The sequence below is a fragment of the Anolis carolinensis genome, chromosome 3, assembly GCF_035594765.1.
Source record: "Anolis carolinensis isolate JA03-04 chromosome 3, rAnoCar3.1.pri, whole genome shotgun sequence".
In the NCBI taxonomy this organism is placed as follows: Eukaryota; Metazoa; Chordata; class Lepidosauria; order Squamata; family Dactyloidae; genus Anolis; species Anolis carolinensis.
The window spans coordinates 252,374,742-252,395,794 of NC_085843.1; the positions used below are offsets into that span (position 1 = coordinate 252,374,742).

Here is a 21,053-nt window from a genome sequence, read left to right on the forward strand (position 1 = left end):
GACTGTGAGTCAAGACTTGCTTTCAATGGTCCAGGGATGGGGATGGGTGGGTGGTGCAGCCCATTCTTAACATGCTATAATCCCTGCGCATGCTGTGGCTGAACTACCATGACTGGCGAAAGAGGACTTTTAATTTTGTGAGAAAAATTCCATCCTCTTAATGGAAGTACTCTTCACATGAAAGCAATTCTTACTGCATTCTACTGACAAAATGTATTTTTATATCCATCACAGCTCCTTTTTTCTATGGAAGGAGTCTCAATGTATGAAGGCAATAGCATCCTATGCTTAAACAACAGCTGAAACGAATAAGGCTGGTTAAGGAGAACATATTGCAGTGCAATTTTTGCCAACTTTAGTTAAAAATAATCCCCACTATGCTGAATGGTATTTACTTCGTGAAGGACAAGTACAAGTTTTCAGTCTAAAAATTATACACATTTTTACTCAAAAACCAGGGTCACAATGCATACAATTTCAGCCCATATGTAATTTTCAGCTACAATATGTTTCTGAATATAAAAAATGTACACATATTTACTCAAAAACCAGGGTTACAATGCATATAATTTCATCCCATATGTAATTTTCAGATACAATATGTTTCTGAATATATGGATGTGGGTGTATCACTGTTTATCCTAGTACAGAAGGCTGTGGATTAAGTAATTAATATAGTTAATATGTTTAGGTAACCACACTATAGCAACAAACATGTATATACCCTAAAATAAAGCTGTTCTTACAGTGCAATCATATAAATGCCTACTCAGAGGTGAATCATATTGAATTCATTGGGATTGACTCCAGAGTCTCTGTGCATAGGATTTTAGCACCACTGTGCACCAACAAAGTAGAATACAATCCTTTCTACTTGCCGCTTTGTTTTTTAAATAAGGCATGGAAAACCTACAGGAGGGCTGAAGAATAAATGTGAAGTTTGTACCTGGGTTTCTTCAAAATCACTCTGAAGATTCCCTGATGTTAACCCACTCAGAAGGATGATTTCATTCTCTTTTGGTGGCTGTACATTCATAGAGCTGATAAGCTTTGGGAGATTTGGGGAGATGTCGACCAACTTCTGCAATAAAAAGGACTATCAAAAGGTATCCTATATTTTTTACCTGCGACATAAAGTTGAAGTCACTCCTGACACATTCTCAACATTTATTTGGCAGCAAATTCTAAATTAGTAATGGGCACACATTGGTTTGAACATGGAAGTTGTATATGACAAAAATGACAATTTTGGACTATCCCTGATGAAACATGCTCTTTGGTGGGTAGGTAATTTTTTATGCATAAAAGTGCAGAAAAAGTAATGGCAGAAGTAAAAGGCAGAAGAAAGTAATGCTGCCCAAGAGTTCTTCTGGCATGGCAGGTAAATGTAATCATACCATTTAGAGAAATAGCTCCATAAACTACTGGCTCCTTCCCACTCTCTCTAGGTCCAGGTATTCAAGGCTATCTTAGAGACATTCTGGTTCTTGATTGATTTGTTACAAGGAAGTGGCCATCAGTCTGAGAAAGCAAAACAACTTTCCTTCAAGATCTAGGGCACTTATAAACTGGCATTTTACTCTTTCCTAATGGTTTGTCTTGGATCAAATTTAACTGTTTTTATTAATATGTTGAAATAACATTAGTATCTAACTCATCCATAAGTTCCCATGTGAAAGGGAATGGACACTGTACAATGTACAAAATCCATATTCAGTTCAAGATCATGCTAACAGAACTACAGTAGAGTCTCACTTATCCAACATAAATGGGCTGGCAGAATGTTGGATAAGTGAATATGTTGGATAATAAGGAGAGATTAAGAAAAAGCCTATTAAACATCAAAATTTTACAAATTAAGCACCAAAACATCATGTTATACAACAAATTTGACAGAAAAAGTAGTTCATTACACATTAATGCTATATAGTAATTACTGTATTTACAAATTTAGCACCAAAATATCATGATATATTTAAAATATTGACTACAAAAATGCGTTGGATAATCCAGAACGTTGGATAGGTGAGACTCTACTGTATGTGTGTGGAAACACATTTTTGGCTGATGTGTATTTGTCTGCCCCTGATGAATTTGACAGGAGTATTCTTTTTATTGCATATTCATTTCTGCAATGTTGCAGTCTTGTGTAAAGGCTGTGCACAGCACAATCAATACATAGCTCCAAATACAGAGGTAATTGGTAATATAAAAATGCAAACATCCATTCTCATGAATGCAACAGGGGAAACTGTGTAAAGATAGAGGACTCTGGTGTAACTTGGTTGCAGTTTCAGTTTATGGAAGCTGGCAATTTCAGACATGCACATGTAAATGTTATAGATTCCTCAAAGAGGCTAAGTATTTCAGTTCTAGTTGGACACAAGTGGGAGATAAGTGCGGAATTAGTAAATTTAAGAAAACAGGACATAGCAAATTGGGAGAAAATGTAAGTGGAATATCACTATTAGTTTGTTCTATCTAACCTTGTGACATTGTTATTGAGATTTGTTATAATTTTACTTCGGTTTACAATAATAAGAATAGTTAAAATGGTATTCTAGTTCCATCTGTCAAGATATATGGTGCTTTTCTCTGGCCTTATTTCTTTATTGATTGGAAATGCAGGGACTGGGGTAAAATGTTGCTTGACCTACTAGTGAACGTGAAGTAATTACAGCACAGAAAGCATAAACTGTCATGGTTAAATACTACTGGATTTGAACTAGACGGAACGAGAAGGATGGAACTGTTTTCTTCTATCTATGAATCTATTGGCAAATTCACATAAGTGAATCCATGGGGGTTTCCTGAAACTCCAGTGGACCTGCAGTTAAATCATACTCATGAGGAGGTAGTGCTTGTGTGAACCAATCCTTCCTTATAGAGGCTAGATCTGGCATGGGCAAACTTTAGCCCTCCAGGTGTTTTGGACTACAATTCCCACAATTCCTAACAGCTGGAAGTTTGTCCATGCCTAGATACATGGCAGATGCAATTTCTGTTATCAAAATGGTGGTTTCTCTCCTAATTTCCATAGGTCTGGGAAGCGGCTCAAACATCTATTCATTCTTCTGCTTCCTTTTATGTATATGGAAATATTTATGTACTGTTCACAGCGTGTGAGTATTTGAAGAGAACTTGCCTGTTTCATGAGTTCATTGTCACAATCATCTTTGTGTGCATCCAGATTCACAAAGCAAACCTGCAGAGAAAGAGAAAGGAAGGAAAGAAAAAGATGGGTAGATTCTGAATGGCCCTTGAGAAATCTCCCCAAAATATTTGGAGGTAAAGACAAGCACATTTTTTTCTTCATTCTTCATGATAGCTTCTGATATAGAAGAAAACATTGTAAGTGAAACTGTAAAGTAATCAGCACCTCCTACCTTCTCCCAAGAAATAAAGGAATTATTAAATTAAGAACTCTGAAAAATGACATTTGTGGATCATACATCCAAGAGTCTTCCAACCACATGGCGAATGCCCATGATACTGGATGATTTCAGAATCTAAATCCAATGTTAGTCCCACTTTTAGTACGTCTGCTAAAATTATAGGGATGTACATCAGTGTTTGAAAAAGTCCAGTTCATTTCAATGATCTGCTCTAGCTGGGACTAAAATTATATTAAAAAGGCAACTCTACAAGCCATGGATGAGAGGAGAATGTCTTTGAAGATTTCTGAACAGCAGTTTTGACAAGCTGCTCTTTAGGATAACTACGAACCAACATGTTGAATGCTGGATTGACTCTGGGTCCTGGGATAGTTTACACCACCACCACCACCTCGGCTGCTGTGGAGGCAAGAGGGAGTCCTGACCACCCAGCAGCACCAAACCTATTCCAGTTATGCCGGTCACTCATCACCTGGAGTGACGTTGGTTGGCACCAGAACGGCAAGGGCGGGGAGAGCAAGAAACAACCTCCCTTCTCCAATCAACTTGTCTCTTCAGCCAATGTCACTCTGGGCAGCGAGAGACTGGCAGAGCCCATGTTGTGCCCATAGGCTGCTGTGACAAAAAGAACATGGATGAGGGGAGGAGGATAAGTGCCATCCCATGTCCCTGGGTCACTGAAGCCTGGGGAACATGGCATGACCGTGTAAACAATTGCAACCAATTCTGTTTCAGATCCAGTCCAACCGTTCACATGGGCTCAAATTTGTTTACTCCAGATTCTGGGGCAGAATTCAGCCAAGACTTTGGATAATGTGGTTCAAGGCTGCGTTAAGCACAGTTTAGCCACCATGGAGCTGATTCAGTTGCCCTTCAGGCTAAGTGCTCAGTGATATGCCCAATGTAACCTCTCCTCTCCACAAATTCAATCGAAACATCGTGCTTGGATTTTAATAGACTTTCTATAAGCTGATGCATGGCGAAATAGGTTGCCTGGGGTATGTGTGTTGTGTTAATAATTGCGGCAATAGCGTCAAACCCATGGCTATATAATAATTGTGAATACAAAACAGTCATTGGTGAATAAAACTGGGTAACTGTTTTATATTTACAATAACCATTTAGTCATGATTCTGACACTATTGCTACAATTGTGTTCCTCCCACCCAACCCCCCCCCCCCCCCCGATTTTATCCTGCATCATGTCCATGTGGGAAATGAGGCTCATGATTAATTGGGCAGCTGATACAGAATTCTGGCCAAAGTCTTTATTTTTTCATCTTCCCCCAAAATGGGAGATAGTCAGCTTTTGTGGTTTTACATCTCCAGCAAAGCTTTTTGCTATGATAGATCTTACACATTTTATGTGAAGTGAGATTTATAAAGATTTTCTTTAACATTCGAAGTTATGAATAATCTTGGAATTGTTTCAAAAAGCCATTTCTTCTCTGTTGGATGTATTTGAAAGATCATATTGGCTTAAATTTATCCTCTATTTATTTTGATAAGGAGGATGAATTTGTGATACATCAAAATCCACAGGTAATGAGCAAAGCTAATTAAACATTTTTCAAGTGGAGAATTTAAGAAAAATGTCTCAGTACAAGATCTAGAAAAAATGTATTTAGCTATTACCTATTCTAAAATGTGCCGAAGTTGAAGAAACTGGGGGGGAAATGGGCAATGAGTGGCAGTAGAGTCTCACTTATCCAAGCTAAACGGGCCAGCAGAAGCTTGGGTAAGCGAATATCTTGGATAATGAGGGATTAAGGAAAACCTATTAAACATCAAATTAGGTTTTGATTTTACAAATTAAGCACCAAAACATCATGTTATACAACAAATTTAACAGAAAAAGTAGTTTAATATGCAGTAATGTTATGTTGTAATTACTGTATTTACGAATTTCGCACCTAAATATCACGATATATCGAAAACATTGACTACAAAAATGGCTTGGATAATCCAGAGGCTTGGATAAGCGAGGCTTGGATAAGTGAGACTCTACTGTAGCTAATGAGCCCCCATGCCAGCCAAAATTTATGGACACCAAAGAGATGCCCCCATCGTTGGCATCATATGAAGAAATATACTGTGTTTCCCCAAAAATAAGACAGTGCCTTATATTAATTTTTGCTCCCAAAGGGGATGTCTTATTTCTCCATGAAGAATTCTCATTTATTGTTGAACAAAAAAAAAGAAAAAAGAAAAAGAAAATTTATTATATACTGTACAGTAGTTGTCATCACAAACCAGCATAACCAGATAAACTGTGAATCCTATGAAGAAGAGGCCGTATATTTAGCAATTCAGCAAAACCTCTACTAGGTCGTATTTTCAGGGAATGTCTTATTTTCAGGGAAACAGGGTAGTAGCACTGAAAGAGTTAATACTATTTGCTGAAGCTTAAATAAGAAATGCTGAGTACATAGCCATCTGGTATCTCTAGGTGGCTAGAAATCTTCCAGCAGCTTCTGGGACTTCTGATTGTATGCAATGATTTGTTCTATCTGCCTTGCGATATATGTTTTTTAATGCTATAAAGAAGGAATAAGTGGTCATAGGACAAAAAATTGGTAGATTTTGTTCACAAAACAGCAGTGGCATAACTCAACTTGTGCATTGAGTTTGGCATTAACTTAGTTCTGCCTTTCTTGGCATTCAGCACTTCCAGGCATAGAGCATAGTTCTGCTTGGCTGTCACGGACAATTGGATGCAGAAGAAATAGACAAATTCAATCCTTCCAGGGACAGAGTCTTTTTTTTTTTTTTGTAACTTCTTGTCTCATTTATTAATTTTATTTTTTTATATAATATCTTGACCAAAAATAGTATGACATTCTCTTCAAGCCATATATATGCCAGTCAGATTGTTCATGCCACTATGACCATGCTGGTTAATGCAAGGCTAACTGTTAAGAAGCATTTGCTCTTAAAAATATAAATGTCAAAGCCATAATGTTATAAAGTAATAAAACAGCTCTGAAGTGTTCTAAGTCTGCAAGTAAGTAAGTTGCTCATAGAGATAATCTTTTATGGGCTTTTAAAAAGCCCATTTGCTAGTACTGCTTTTTCCTTGAAAATATATACACATGATAAGAACATTAAGAAATATATTGCTATAAAATGTTGCCTAACCAAATCAATTTCATTAAATAATAAAACTTTCTGGCACAGTATTACAACTAATTTAGTTCCCCTGAATTTAATGTTTTCTCAATAAGAAAGGATAGAAACTGAAAATAAATAAATAAGTGGTCTATATATGTCTCCGTTTGACACCACTTTAACTACCCTGACTCAATACTATGAAATCATGGGAGTTGTAGTTTTATAAGGCCTTTCTTTGCCAAAAAGTGCTGGTATCTCACCAAGCTATAACTCCCATGATCTTTGAGTCATGGCAATTAAAGTGATGTCAAACTGCATTAATTCTACAGTGTAGATGCACCTACCTCTCTGTTAAAAAGTTGTGCATGGGATGGATACGTGTGTGTAGATTACATGTTCAAGGATTTCTGTTAGTTATGAGAATCACACTGTCTTTCAAACATAGTTATTCATATTGACTTTTATCCCTGGTCTGTATTAAATTCTGAATCTATTAATTAGTAAATTATTTAGTTTAGATCAAATAAACATTTATCCTCATTTATGAACCCAAATTCCTGCCTTCTGCTATCTGTCTGCTGTCTGTCTTCTTCTTGAGCCTACTACACTACTAAGCGTGATTACTGCCAGGTTGTCTGCCTTTGCAGGCTATGAATTCAATAGTGTTTGTTAAATCATACCCCGATCTCAAATAGAATTAAATTAAATTAGATCTATGTTGAGGGATATCAGAGATTTTACGATCTGTAGGCAAAAAGAAGAATAAAAGTAGGAATAATTTCCCCAAAGTCACATAACCAAATGCTGAGCCACTCAAAACCTTCTTGAGCATTTTTGGCATCTGGATACACATCATTTTTAGAGCTGGAGTCAGTGCAAATCTGGAAATGAAAATATTATTTTTTGCTATGTTTCTTTGGGGAGAAGCAAAATGCAACCCTGAGTCATTAAGGGGTAGGCAAATGGCCAAAATATCTCACATTTATTTCCACCATTTCATTCCTGAAAGTGAAGCTCCGTTTCTTATTTCTGATGCCTCTTAGGAATAACGCAAAACAGTGTCTTCAGCAAATCATTATAATCCAGCCATCTGCTCTCCCTGCCTATAGAAGAACACCAATTGTTCTGGTGGAAGTCAAAGTGCTGAGCCATAAACCTGTCAAGTAAAATAAACTGCACCAATAATTTGTTCAAATCCATGCTGGGGGGGTTAGGGAGAGAGCAGGTGTGCAAGCGCTGTGCCCTCTGATTGATCTTGGCTTTGGAGGGTGACAAAGACGAAAGCCAGCCCTTGCCATATTGCCAGAAGTATCTCGTGCCCACTGCCAACTCCCGATCCCAGCCTGGGTTCTCTGGCAGGAATTTGTCCTCTCTGGCTTTCAAGTGAACACAGGGACATTCTTTTACCTTGTGCTTTGGTGTATGCTGTTTGAGGACATGATTCAGCTTTCATTCTCACTTAAACATAATCAGATCCACCACAGGGTAGTAAGATGGCAACCTGATGCCATGTATTTTGGGTGCCAAAAAAGAGAGCAAATTCTTAAGTTACTTACTAGCTTCTGGCTGTATTTTAAGGATAGGAATGAGGGAGGAGTGTGTATGGGATATTCTGCCTCATCGTGTACCAAAATAATGTGCTGGCTTTTAGCATTGTGCGAAATGACTTGAGCAGTGAGGATTTCTTATTGTTCTTCCCCAGGCAAAAAAAAATCTCTTGCTCCAACCTTTTCTCTCCACAAAGGAGACTCAAAGCAGCTAGAGTTGAAAGAGACCCCAAGAGCCATCCAGTCCAACCTCCTGTCATTCAGGAACACACAATCAAAGCACTCTTGATAGATGGCCATCCAGCTTCTGCTTAAAACCCCGCCGAAGAGACATCACTATGCCCCATGGCAGCATATTTCATTGCCGAGTAGCTCTTATTGTCAGGAAGTTCTTTCTAATGTCTAGATGGATTTTTTTCCCATGCAATTTCAATCCATTGCTCTGTCTCCTAATCTCCAGAGCAGCAGAAAACAAGCTTGACTCTCCTCAACGTGACATTCTTTCAAATATTTAAACATGTCTATCATGTCCCCTCTTAACCTTCTTTCCTCCAAGCTAAACATTCCCAGCTCTCTAATCCACCCGTTGGGCTTGGTTTCCAAACTTTTGCCATTTTGGTCATAACTTCTGATCATAACCTTCTCTGGATATAACTCTAACCAGATTAATTGCAAGGCATCTTTAGGTTTCCAGTCATTTAACAGGCACACTAAGTTCCCTTGTATCAGTAGTGTAATAACATATTTAAATGGGAATAACAAGTACTATGTACATCTGGTACAGTGTTGATTCTGGATGCAGATACAGTTGCTTGGTCACAGATGCAATAAAACAAATGCTTCATTTGCTGCTCCTCTCTTCACCATTCCTTCTCTCATAATCTCTCCATTTGCATGTTAATTACACATCCATTCCCCTTTGTCTGCTCCTTTGTCGTATTTACTTCTGCCCCTTCCTGTTTTCTGTTCATTGAACTATATACCAAAATTAGGCCACTGTTTCTTATTTGTTTTTTACAGGGCATTTGTGAATGATTGTGCTTTTTCCCTTTGTGTCAGGAGCAGCTTGAGAAACTGCAATTTCCGGTATGAGAGAATTGGCGATCTGCAAGGACGTTGCCCAGGGTACGTCCAGATGTTTGATATTTACTATCCCTGTGGGAGGCTTCTCTTATGTCCCTGCATAGGGAGCTGGAGCTGACAGAGGGAGTTCACCCACTCTCCCTGGATTCGAACCGGCAGTCTTCAGGTCAGCAACCCAACCATCAAGTCAGCAGTCCTGCCGGCACAAAGGTTTAACCCATTGAGCCACTGAGGGCTGAAAAGTATCAAGAAAGCAACATGAGAAATCTGTCCTTTCTCTTTGTGCTTTTTCTAGATAACACAAAATGTAGACATTTTCTATGATGAAAAATACATACAACTTCTACTTTTCTACTTCATCCATAAGCAGGGGAAAGGTTGTTGCCAGTTTGCTTCTCTGGACCAATTTACACTGGATACATTCTAATATAGTACTGAACCAGGGTTAACCTTTAGAAGGATGGCCTTGTGAGGTCCTCAGGATTCTGTTCTTTCCTCTGCTGCCCAGCTATAAGGACATCAGAACATTTCAGGGTTTTAAAAAAATAAATCAGCTACAGTTTACATCCAAATGCTATAAATTTGGTTAATCTTAACAGTGGCTTATTAAAACAAAATGGGTTCATCAATCTATTTGTAGTTGATTTGGTAAGGAAAACTTAACATTGGCCATGAAAGAGTTGGGGGTAGCACAGGAGCCAAAAGTTTGCAAATCACATCATCATAATCCTAATGCAGTCATTACCTCCAAACCACCAACTCCAAACCAGGATACAGCAAAACTGCACTTAATACCATTAACCTACGTCAACAAGGGGAAGCGGAACAGGGAGGCCTTCCAAGCCCTTGCATGGCTGTTCCAAGGAAGAAGGTTAACATGATGGGGTTACGTTTTGTGCTGCACTCTATTTATATCTTGGCTTCCTGGCAGATGGAGCTATAACCTTGAGCGACAGGAAGAGCAGGCAGGAAGTCTGTCGTAAAAGTGGCTTTATAGTCTTATCTCTATATAGGTCATCCATTTAGGATAAACAGCTATCAGTGCCTCTTAAGTAATAGACACTAGCCAGCTGGCCTGATAGGCTGGATCACATTTGTGACTGAGCTCAAATTCTCTAACTCATACTCTCTTGAAAACATCTTACTGTGCCATCCAAAAAGGAGGGGCTTGATCTTACCAAATCCATCTAGCCAATTAAGTAGCATCTTTGGCACACTTTAAAAGGTCCACTAACAAGACTAAATGTAGGGAAGAGTTATGCAAAGAACCCTGCCTTATTTTTGGGGAAACAGGGTAGGAACAATGGGTACCTGCTTGGATAGTAACATTTTGATAAATGACAATTCACTTTACTGATTTCAATGGAACATGACTCTAAGTGTTGCGTTTAGGATTAGATTGTGTGTGTTATAAAAACATGCCAACCTCATGCATATCGACCTCATGAAGCTTTACTAAGGAAAATATGACTGAACATTTAAAAAGAGCAATTTTATATAAAGATACATTTTACATTTCATTTCTGAACTTGAAAGCGATAAAAATATTAAAGCTAACATTAAGGCCAGAATCTTGTTGATGTGAAGCTTCTTATACTGAAGCAATTGGACATTTCGTCCAATACAAAAATAGCCACATTCGGTTCAGAAGTGGAGTTGTGTATGTGGTGTCACTGTACATAGTTGTGTAGTATGGCTGAAGGTATACAAAGCATTTGATGGTGAAATTTCACAATTCATTAATGACCCAACACTGCACAACAACTACCTTGTAACTCAATGAGCATAAAATTATACTTGGTGTCCTCAATTACAGTTCTAGGCCAAAAATGAAAATGATGTCAGGGGGAAATGCTTTCATTTCTTCATTTGTTTTGCCAACTAGTATGCCAGGCAGTGTACTCTCTTGTTCCCCATAGATCTTGACTATCTTCATTTGCTGAAATCTGCGGATCTCAAACTTCAGATCTCAGATTGAAGCTATCCCCTGCAATAAACTGTTTTCCAGCTCAGTTCTTGGTGATAAGGATGTCCTGTTTACTTCCTGATTGGTACAACTTATGTACCCAACTCTTGTAATCACATCCATTATATGAACATTTCATCTTGAATGGAGATGGCTTCTTTCAAAATGTTATTCAAACAATGGGGTTTTAGCATGTGCATGCATGCTATCAAACAAACATAATGAGACTTGGGCTCATGTGCCCTCCTTCTCCATCCTCCTTTCAACAGATTTTTTAGACTTCTATTATTGCTTTGGAACAAAACATTTTCACATTCATCTTAATATAGATAATACTAGTTTGTCAAGAAAGCAAAAGACCAAGCTGCAACTCTGATAGTGTGGATGGTTAACTAAAATTTCACAATGGAATGGAATGGAAAATTGTAGAATGCTAAAAAATAAATGAAAGATTTGAATTCTCTTTCCTAATATGCAAAAATTAAGAAATGTATGGAAAATTCCTAAATCTCAGGCATACTGTGGTTTGGGTACAAATCATGAAATTGTGTGTTCATGTCATATTAAGGCACAGCCCTGTGTTGGATTGCAGTCACCACTTGCTGTTGGCACAAACCTAATCTAAGGAAGGCAATGGAAAAATGCACAATACTCTCTGGTCTTCATTTAAACTTAAATTAAAAGTCTATTTTCTGAACGTGGAACATGACAGAAGGAACAAAATGACCTGTTAACATGTTTCTTTCAGAACAAGATCTGTATTAATTCTAAATGTTTCAGGTCATTTCATGGGATGTTGGCCATTTTTCTGGTTTTGTTTATATTTGTTTTTTTAGAAATGTCAAAACATAATTTAAAAGTAACCTGTTGAGTAACACATTGCTAACACATTTTAGTTAAAGCAGGGATTAATACACCGCTTAGAGAAATAGTCCAACATTTCTTTATTTATGGTTTTGTTCTGCCAATATAAGGCAGCTGGTTGTACAATCTTTTGGCTTTTGCTGGAAACCACATTCATTTTTTTAAAGATTCTAAAGTTGTTGTATATGAGTATGTTGATAGGGTTTAATTATTTAAAAACCCCAACTAATGACCCCATACATTTCTGAAGGAGACTTAAAACACATCCAGCTGTTAACAATGCATTAAGTATTTTATTATACTTCTGCTCTTCCAACTGTGAAAATTAAATATTCAGAATAATGAGTCATTCTATGTGGAATCGGGTAGAACACAGTCTTGCTCTTACATTCAGGCAACATAATGTTTTGAGCAAACCATGCTATTTAATAATATATGCAGTCTACTTTTTCTTTTGCCGATTGGCAATACGTTTGTACCTAATATCTCATAATTGTACTACTTGTCACATCAAAAGACAAGTTAAAATGAGTCTAAATTGAATTATGACCCTATCCTGGCTTGCCTGGGAATGAGCCCTTGTAAATTGAACAGAACCTTTGAGAAGATGTGGTTAAGACCATGTTCTTAGTCACTATTTACCCTCAGTGAAATCTATGAGGCTTAAACTAGCCATGCCTAACTTGTTTCCTCAATTTGCAAGGGACTAATATGACTACCCTAATCTAGATCCAGCCCATCTGATTTGTTTGAGAACTAAATCTCTTTAAAAATATTTTATTATAATTATATAATACAGAAAAAATATCCAAGGAAAACAATTTACACACTACGTAAACACAGAAAAGAAGAATGTAAGACAGAAAGAACAAAAAAAAGAAGAAAGAAGAAAGAGTAAAAGAAAAAGGGGAAAACTTCTTCCAGTGCTTCAACCACTGCTATAACTAAAATCCAAACAAAGTCTTCCATCTTTTCTTAGCATTAAAAAACCAAAATAAAAATGCTAAACATTGCAAACAAGTAAACTTCTTTTCATACTCTTTTCAATTTTGTTAGTATACCTATAAAAGAGAAAAATCAAAACTATTTGTTAATCTTCACTGGTAATCTGCATTTTCCTTTAACTTTACATTTAGGCTGAGTTTACACAGTGGAAGTTACTCTGGGTTATTTCCTCTCTGGATCCAGCAGGTACCTATTAAATCTAGGGTCAGATGTCTGGGCAGCCACAAAGCCCAAGGATATTCCAGAGTTTCCTACAAACTCTGGAGTATCCCCTAACTTTGCATAAAGCTCAGCAAAGTCAGGCTACTGGTAGAAAACTGGGAATACTCACTGGGAGTCACTGAGCATTTTGTAGATAGCCAACACTAGATACGAGATGAATCCAGGATTTGTTTTGTTCATATATGCAAGCCCTTCGGTTATAATTCTTCACACGCTTACCTGGCAACAAAGCTAATTGAACCCAAAAGAGTTTTATCAGAGCACCAGGACTGCCCTATTATACGATAAAAGGAGAGAACTGCTTAGATACAGCAGAGTATGAGTTTTATGAAAGGATGGCAATACTGTACTCATTTTATTATCACATTCTACTGTCTGGAGAAGAGACTGGGTTTTGCTTCACCTTGTTTGGTTAGGGACACAACCTGGGTCTGGTTGAAATTACTGCCATTTGCTCCTTTACCCCAGCAGCAAAAAGTCTTGCCACCTCATCACAGTGAGGCAAATTGCCTCCTTGAAGCACTTTGGGGACAAAGCCAGTCGAGCCCCATCTCATGACACTTGGCAGGCCCTGCCCCATTTACCCTCCAAGTGCCAATGGAGAGTTGCAAGATGCTTCCCTCAGCAACAACAGAGAGGTAAGTGGGTTTTGGATAGCCCCAACGGGCCCTTTCCTCCATCTGATGGGGATAGGGAGAAGCCACCAACTGTCCCATTGTCCCCATCTGATGGAGGAAGGAAGGAGAGTGTGCAGGCTGCCTTGTGCCTTCACAACTGCTGGCGAAATTGAATAGGGGCCAGGGACTTGGAAGAAGTACTTAGAGTGGTCCTGATGAATAGATATGTTTAGATTCTCAGTGAGACAAATCCAGATATTCTTCCAATGTACAAATCTAGTGGCATTAGATTTTGTTTTGGCATTAATTCTCATTCCCTTGTTTGTTGTCTATTTTTGACACACACATATACATAGTACATAAACACTGGTGCGAAAAAGCATTTTCTCTGTAACTGATATGAACATTCTGAGTTATGAATCATCAGCATTTGTTCACCTACATTACAGTCATCAATTCAATTAATTTGGCAACTTAAATATATGCTCTTTAAACCCTAAATGCCATTGCATAATTCAAAGAAAGACAGTCATGGGTGAACTTTAATATCTCATTTTTTCCCATCAGTCCATTCCTTGATGCCATTTTAGCACAAGCTTGACTTCATTATATTATTATTTTCTATTTTTCTCACAATGCTATCTTATCTGGGGTAATAATTTCAGTAATGGGCTGCTTTAAGAGGGAGAGTGAAAATGTCCTCTGGTTTCTAAATGGTTTAAGACACTGAAATAGTACATCTAATTCCACCTATTCATTGGAATTCTTGGGCTGTAATAATTCACGTAGAATCTGATGTGAAAGATGCTATTTTCCCAACTTAGCCAAAGTGACTGTTCTGGTTCTCTCCGAGGCCAGTTTGCACAAGGCTTCAATGCATTTTCTAAACATCCCCCTGCTGAAAGATAGGATATATAATCTTTCCACATACCAGTATGAAAAAAAAAATACTTAGAACATTTTCCTGTGGGTTTGTGGTCCTTTTATGTGGTATATCATTCTTGACACAAATTGCCCAATCATACTTTTTCAGTCTTTTCCTGTACTGAGCAACTATTTGAAGTTTGAACTGATAAACATGTTTCGTGTATGTTTTTTCTCTTGTACTTTAAGTGCCAATGTGCCCATAAATGGCTTCTTCAGTGTCCTCCTGATTAAAAAAATAGTTATTAAAAAAAACTTTAGACACCTGCATAACCAAGTACCTGACTTGCAGTCACCTGCCTTCTTCATTTCTTTTCTTCAGAATGTTTCTGGTTTCAACTTGAACCTTATTCAGTAGCTCCAATTCCACTTTCTAACAAGAATTCTAACACATTATCATTGCCTCATCTTGCTGAACACAGATGTCTGAAACTTCTTCCGCTCACAGTGACTCTCCATCCAAAATAGCAAATCACACAGAGAGCCTCCAAGCAAAGGAGAAGCTCTCTGCGTCAACTGTTTGCTGTCAGCATCTTGTGATGGAGATAGAATCAGACCAAGCTATTGTTAGTGCATACCTTTCTTTCCCATGCAACATCAGAATGCCTCAAAGCTCTTCTTAGGGAATTAACGTGGCAAGTGGCTGATAGCCAGTTGCTTCACTTTGCAGCAGACTGGGCAGGGCTGCCTACCAAAACCTGTCATGTACAAATGCCACTACGGTATTCGACTGGTAGATCCTTTCTGTAATTCCATGGGCCAGAAGAGAGGCTCATTGATCAACAGACATGATGGTTGATGCCTGGATCCGTGATCCAAGCATATGGTCAAACTCTTTTAATCAACTATAGGTTGTGGCCTAATTATTTACTAGCTGTTCTGGTCTTTTCTTGAATGGAAACGGTCCTTGGACATGCAGTATAATTTCCAGCTACATTCTGGGGAAATGGTTCTAGCTCTCAATGTTGTTTGAGGGGCTTTCTGCAAAATAAAAAATAACTAGGAATAATTTCAATGGACATCTGGGGGGGGGGGATGGCCCCCATACATTCTTTTCTCTTTACTTAGGGAAAGACTTTAAGGTAACAGGTTGCTGGATCCTAACTCTCATCAACCTTAGTCAGCATGGCCAATAATCAAGACTGTAGATTGTGGGCAATGATATTTGGAAGAGCAGATGTTCCCCACTTCTGCTTTGTGGTCTCTTCTGCTTTTTTTTAAAAAAACATGACTGCACTTGAAAATGTCTTATATGGCTTTTCCCTGTTCTCTGGCCAGCTTGTATAAGATGGAAAGACTTACAGCAAGCCAGTATTTCTATATGCAGGAGATATACTATATCAAGATTTTTCCTATGTAACAGAATTTTCATGAAGAATAATGCTCAGATCTTGATCCAATGTGCTCTGAGACTCTGAAGGAGTTGAATCACCAGAGGTATTATAGATCAGCATTTGGACTTCAGGTAAAGTAATTACCTGTCACAAATTCAGGTCTGGTGAAAACCTGGATGGGAACATTTTAAAAATAGAGGCTGAGTTTGCTCAAAAGTCACTCTTTCAGTAAGCAGCAGCAAAGATCCGAAAAGAGAGAGAAAAGACTTCTGCCCGTTTAGATTTTTAAAGAACAAAACCACAGGCACATTTCTACAGTGATGCTGGTCCACGAAGCTGAAGAAACTACCTTACTGGGACTAAATTACACATCCCATAGTTACTGTATCTGACCTAATCCTAGAATGTTTCTGTTTTTTCCCCCTACTCCATACTTCTTGTTGTTTTACTATCCAGCTTGATAAAGAGTTTGAGAGAGCTGAAAAGCCAGAATAGGTTTATTTTCTCTCTCAATCACCAACTACCAACCTTGATGAACAGTTTTGAAGAACATGAAAGCTATTTTATTGCATGTTAATTAAATGCAATATAAAACTGTGGATTTTGTTTAGAAAAATAAATATATAACATAGCAGCAAATTTCAGAGGCAACAAGCTCCTTTATTAGATGTTTGAAGTTGTCTGGAGGAGCTGGTTTTAACATAATACAAGTATGAGTCAGATGTAATACAAGTAAAGAAAAACAAGTTTCAATAAAAAGATAAGGAGGGAAAATGTGGAAATTGATTTCCAAAATTCTACAGGAAAAAAAATGGAAGCTAAGTGAGAAGGAAACAGCACATACCATCTGCAACAGTGCACAAAGATTTTATTTTCAAAGGCTATTGGCCTCTATAGGCATTTCCTAGCTGGACCTTTCCACTTCACTTTACATGCTTAAGGCCTTGTCTCAACCTCTATACTGTTTCTTTACTTGAGCAGTCTTTTTATAGCTTCATACATGTATCCCACTTCATTTCTAATGCAGTCTTTTTGTTCCAGTCATCAGGCACTTGCCATGCATCCCAATGCCTTTACAGTCTATGATCATGGTCCTCTTGGCTGGCATAATTATGTCCAGCAACAGCATGAACAGCAGCAGTGGCACAGGTGGTTACAGGGCTTAAATGGTTACACATGCTTCAATGATGGTGATGGATGTTTGTCGCAGCCAAAGTTAACTCTGCCAAGAGAAAAAGCTGCTGGATATCAGATCACCCAGAACTAACAGGGAAGTCTTCACTGATGACAAAGATGCTTTTTGCTCCTGAAACCTCCCACAAAGGATCTTACAAGAGTGGACTGATGTATGACACTAAGGAAAGGCACCAACAGCATTTCAGTCCATGCACACTGGCTGAAGAACCATTCTCAATATGCAGAATAACCTCACTAATTTTGCAACACATAAAACAACCATAACCGCAAATTAATTACAATAGACTTTTTAAAACCCCACAGAATAAGTAAATGGTTGGGGCAGAGAAGAGTTTTTGCTTGAAGAACCCCATCATGGATGCAGTGAATTGTCTCTCATGGACTGTAAGTCTTGCTGAGAGAAGAACATAATTTGGAACATGGGGGAAGCTCAAGCTTTAATGATGATCCATAATGAAAACCACATGAAAAAATATCTCTTTTCTCAATTTTGGCAGTAGTGGTGGTTGTGGTGGACACAGGACTCTTGGTAAGGAACACAAAACCTATTCGTTTATTATTCTACATGCCACCTTTATCCCAGAACAGGCTTAAAGTAGCTTCAAATGAATTAAAATGAAGCTCAGCTAAAACCTATTAATACATTTCTTGAAACACAATTAAACATGCACTTTGTGCACACATAAATGACTCCCTATATTTCTACACAATGGGACATGTTCAATGTACACAATTTTCACTGCAATCTGTAGGAACAAAAGTTTATGGAAATCAATAGACAGAACGATAAAGCGTAGCAATATTTCATAGCTGTAACTATGTTGGCCCATCTGCCATTATTTCAGCAATTTCTTTGATTAATATTGTAAAGCTTCTTTGACAATTTATTCTACCAAATTATTCTGTTGCTCCCCATTCTTTGGGTCAATTGTTTGCATTTCATGAACCCTATGGTGGATATATACAGTAGAGTTTCACTTAGCCAACATTCGCTTATCCAACGTTCTGGATTATCCAATGCAGTCTGCCTTTTAGTAGTTAATGTTTTTGTAGTCAATGTTTTCAATATATTGTGATATATTTGTGTTAAATTCGTAAATACAGTAATTACTACATAGCATTACTGTGTATTGAACTACTTTTTCTGTCAAATTTGTGTATAACCTGATGTTTTGGTGCTTAATTTGTAAAATCATTACCTAATTTGATGTTTAATAGGCTTTTCCGTAATCCCTCTTTATTATCCAACATATTCGCTTATCCAACATTCTGCTGGCCAGTTTATATTGGATAAGTGAGACTCTACTGTAGTAATATCACATTATTCCACCCCTTTTGCTTCCTTGTTTTACTTAAGTACAAAGACTTATAATAAAACCATATAATAAAACTGCTGCAGTCATAATCCCTGACTAATTAAATTTAATTTAACAGCACTGGAACACAGTACAATGCACAATCATGTGAAATCATGTCCTGCATGTACTCACAGGACATTGATAACTATAACAACATCCTTGCCCCCATAGTTTTACATGACACTTTCATGAGTGACTCAGTTTGGAGTTCTGGTTAACAGAAAGACAAAGACAGAACCATGAAGCACACTTTCGTCCCGCATAAATTCTCATTAATTCACACTGCTCTAACTTATGTCAAGGACCATGAACCAATTATATAGAAGAATGTGGCTCTTCATAAACAAAGAATGACTCAAAGGTAACTTATTTAAGCCAACTGTGTCAAATGAGAAATGTACAGCAGTATTCTACATGGGGAGAATCAACTCACTGGAAGGTATTCAGACTAATTATTTTGAAGAAATTGAAGGAGTGCTTGCCTCATGCTAATTTTCACAGATGCCAAAACTCTCTTGGCAGGAGAAAAGAACAGCCCCAGTGACAGAGTGTAGAAATGAAAACACTGTATTAAGCAATGTTTTATCTATCTCATAAAGCCATGCTCTGGGTAACAGAGTTGACAATATAATGATGAAACAAGAGACATTTTGAAGCTTCTCTTGGAAGTACTTCCAGAACCCTGATTTCATTTACAGAGTTTCAGGCCAACAACACATATTGCGACAGCAAAAAAGCCACTCAACTGTGATATTTGGTGTCTTTTGGCATCTTGTTTTGATCTGTTCACTTTCAATTTATTGTAAATGTACCTGAATGCATAACCATATAGCTTTATAAGCAATTGTGATAGGCATACAGAGCTTGACATATTCATAAAATTCCATGTAATGGAACATATTAGAGAAGTGGATGGAAGGAAAACATCTTTCTAGGATGACCTATATGCATCTAACTATAAAGGGAAATATCTGTGTATGAGAATGCATGGGCATAGCACTCTAGTCATTCTACAAATGCTACAGCTCCCAGGTCAAGGAAATACTTGGACTTTGTGATGTCATTACTTTGGGAATATGGCAGCACTGGAAAGACCGTATTTATTACATATATTGATATTTGGTCTTTCATCAAAAAATCACCAAGCACTATATACATCCCTGCTATTCCTCATTTCTCCTCATAGTAATGCCATGCAGTGGATCAGACTATTGGAGTGTGACTGCCCTAAGGTGATTCACAGAATTTCTTGGCTCAGTGGGAATTTAAATTTAGATAGCTCTAGCCTTCCCAGTCCCACTATGTCATAAGGCTTCTTAAGTACAAAGATATCGTAATAACAACTAAACAACATACCACCCTAGTATAAATATGGGCAAAATGACGAGGGCCCACAAGAAGGTAGGTAGGATGTCATGAAAGTCATGACACATGGAGAAGACACAACAGAGTAATGCCATTCTGCATCCTCAGGCTGCGTGAGCCCAGGGAACATGGGATGGCAATTGCCACTGATTCTGGAATAAGCCCAGATGTCTGGACTGTCAATTACTTGGGGAAAACCCAAATCCTGGTGCAGGATTTGGGTTTTTCCCCAAGTTACTTTAACCTGGGGCAAGATTGCACATACCCCGACCTAATTAGACAGTGCTGATAGGGATTTCCTGGATGATTTTAGGCTCAGGAGAAACCCATTTTTAACAAGAGGAAGTTAGCAGAAGACACTTCCTCTTCACTTCCTATTTGGGAAAGGCCTCCTTTGGATCTGGTGATTTTTTGTGTCTCAGGAGCAACTTGAGAAACTGCAAGCCACTTCTGGTGTGAGAGAATTGCCCATCTGCAAGGATGTTTACTGGGGACACCCGGATGTTTTGATGCTTTACCATCCTTGTGGGAGGCTTTTCTCCTGTCCCCACATGGGGAGCTGGAGTTGACAGAGCAAGCTCATCCCCATCTTGGAGCAAATCTTTTTTTGAAAAAAAAAAGTGAAATATTTGTTGACTCTTGGGGATCCTATGGAAAACTTGGGGGGGGGGATATTTTTTACTACTGAAAGGACACAGAAATGCTGGGGGGGGGGGTGCTTTGTCTACTCTGTTTCAGACTGTACTGGATTACTCCAAAATTGTGGATATTGGTCCAGTACAAATATACCTCAACTAACAAAACCTCTGACAAGGAAGCTTCTGTACATGTATGCCCCTTTCATGCTATTGTGCTCTACATATTTGGATTTGGTGCTCTTCTGCAGCTAAAACGCTGCAATAAACAGAAGAGACCATTATAAACAATCTTTTATATAGCTACTTTTAATTGAAATCAAAAGTGTACCTTATTATGTTCCTTCTACACTCTAAAGTTCTTATTACTGAAATCCGACAAGATAAGAATAAAAGCTAGTAGGAGGAGGGAATTCTTCTTCCTTTTACG

The 21,053-nt window shown here is 38.0% G+C and overlaps 1 protein-coding gene and 1 long non-coding RNA gene across 5 annotated transcripts in view; one reads left to right on the forward strand and one right to left on the reverse strand.

Annotated features, from left to right (window-relative positions):
* Window positions 1-21,053, reverse strand: part of sphkap (SPHK1 interactor, AKAP domain containing) — an 86,122-nt gene that overhangs the window by 16,890 nt on the left and 48,179 nt on the right. For all 4 annotated transcript variants that reach the window (XM_008106233.3, XM_008106235.3, XM_008106232.3 and 1 more), the window contains exons 4-5: window positions 3,146-3,205; window positions 947-1,081 (exon numbers count right to left, since the gene is read on the reverse strand). In XM_008106233.3, coding sequence (XP_008104440.1) covers window positions 947-1,081; window positions 3,146-3,205 — 195 coding nt within the window. The remainder of the gene's footprint in view (window positions 1-946; window positions 1,082-3,145; window positions 3,206-21,053) is intronic.
* Window positions 1,078-11,568, forward strand: LOC134297850 (uncharacterized). Its single transcript, XR_010004728.1, has 2 exons — window positions 1,078-3,288; window positions 9,113-11,568. It is a non-coding gene; the product is annotated as an uncharacterized LOC134297850 (long non-coding RNA).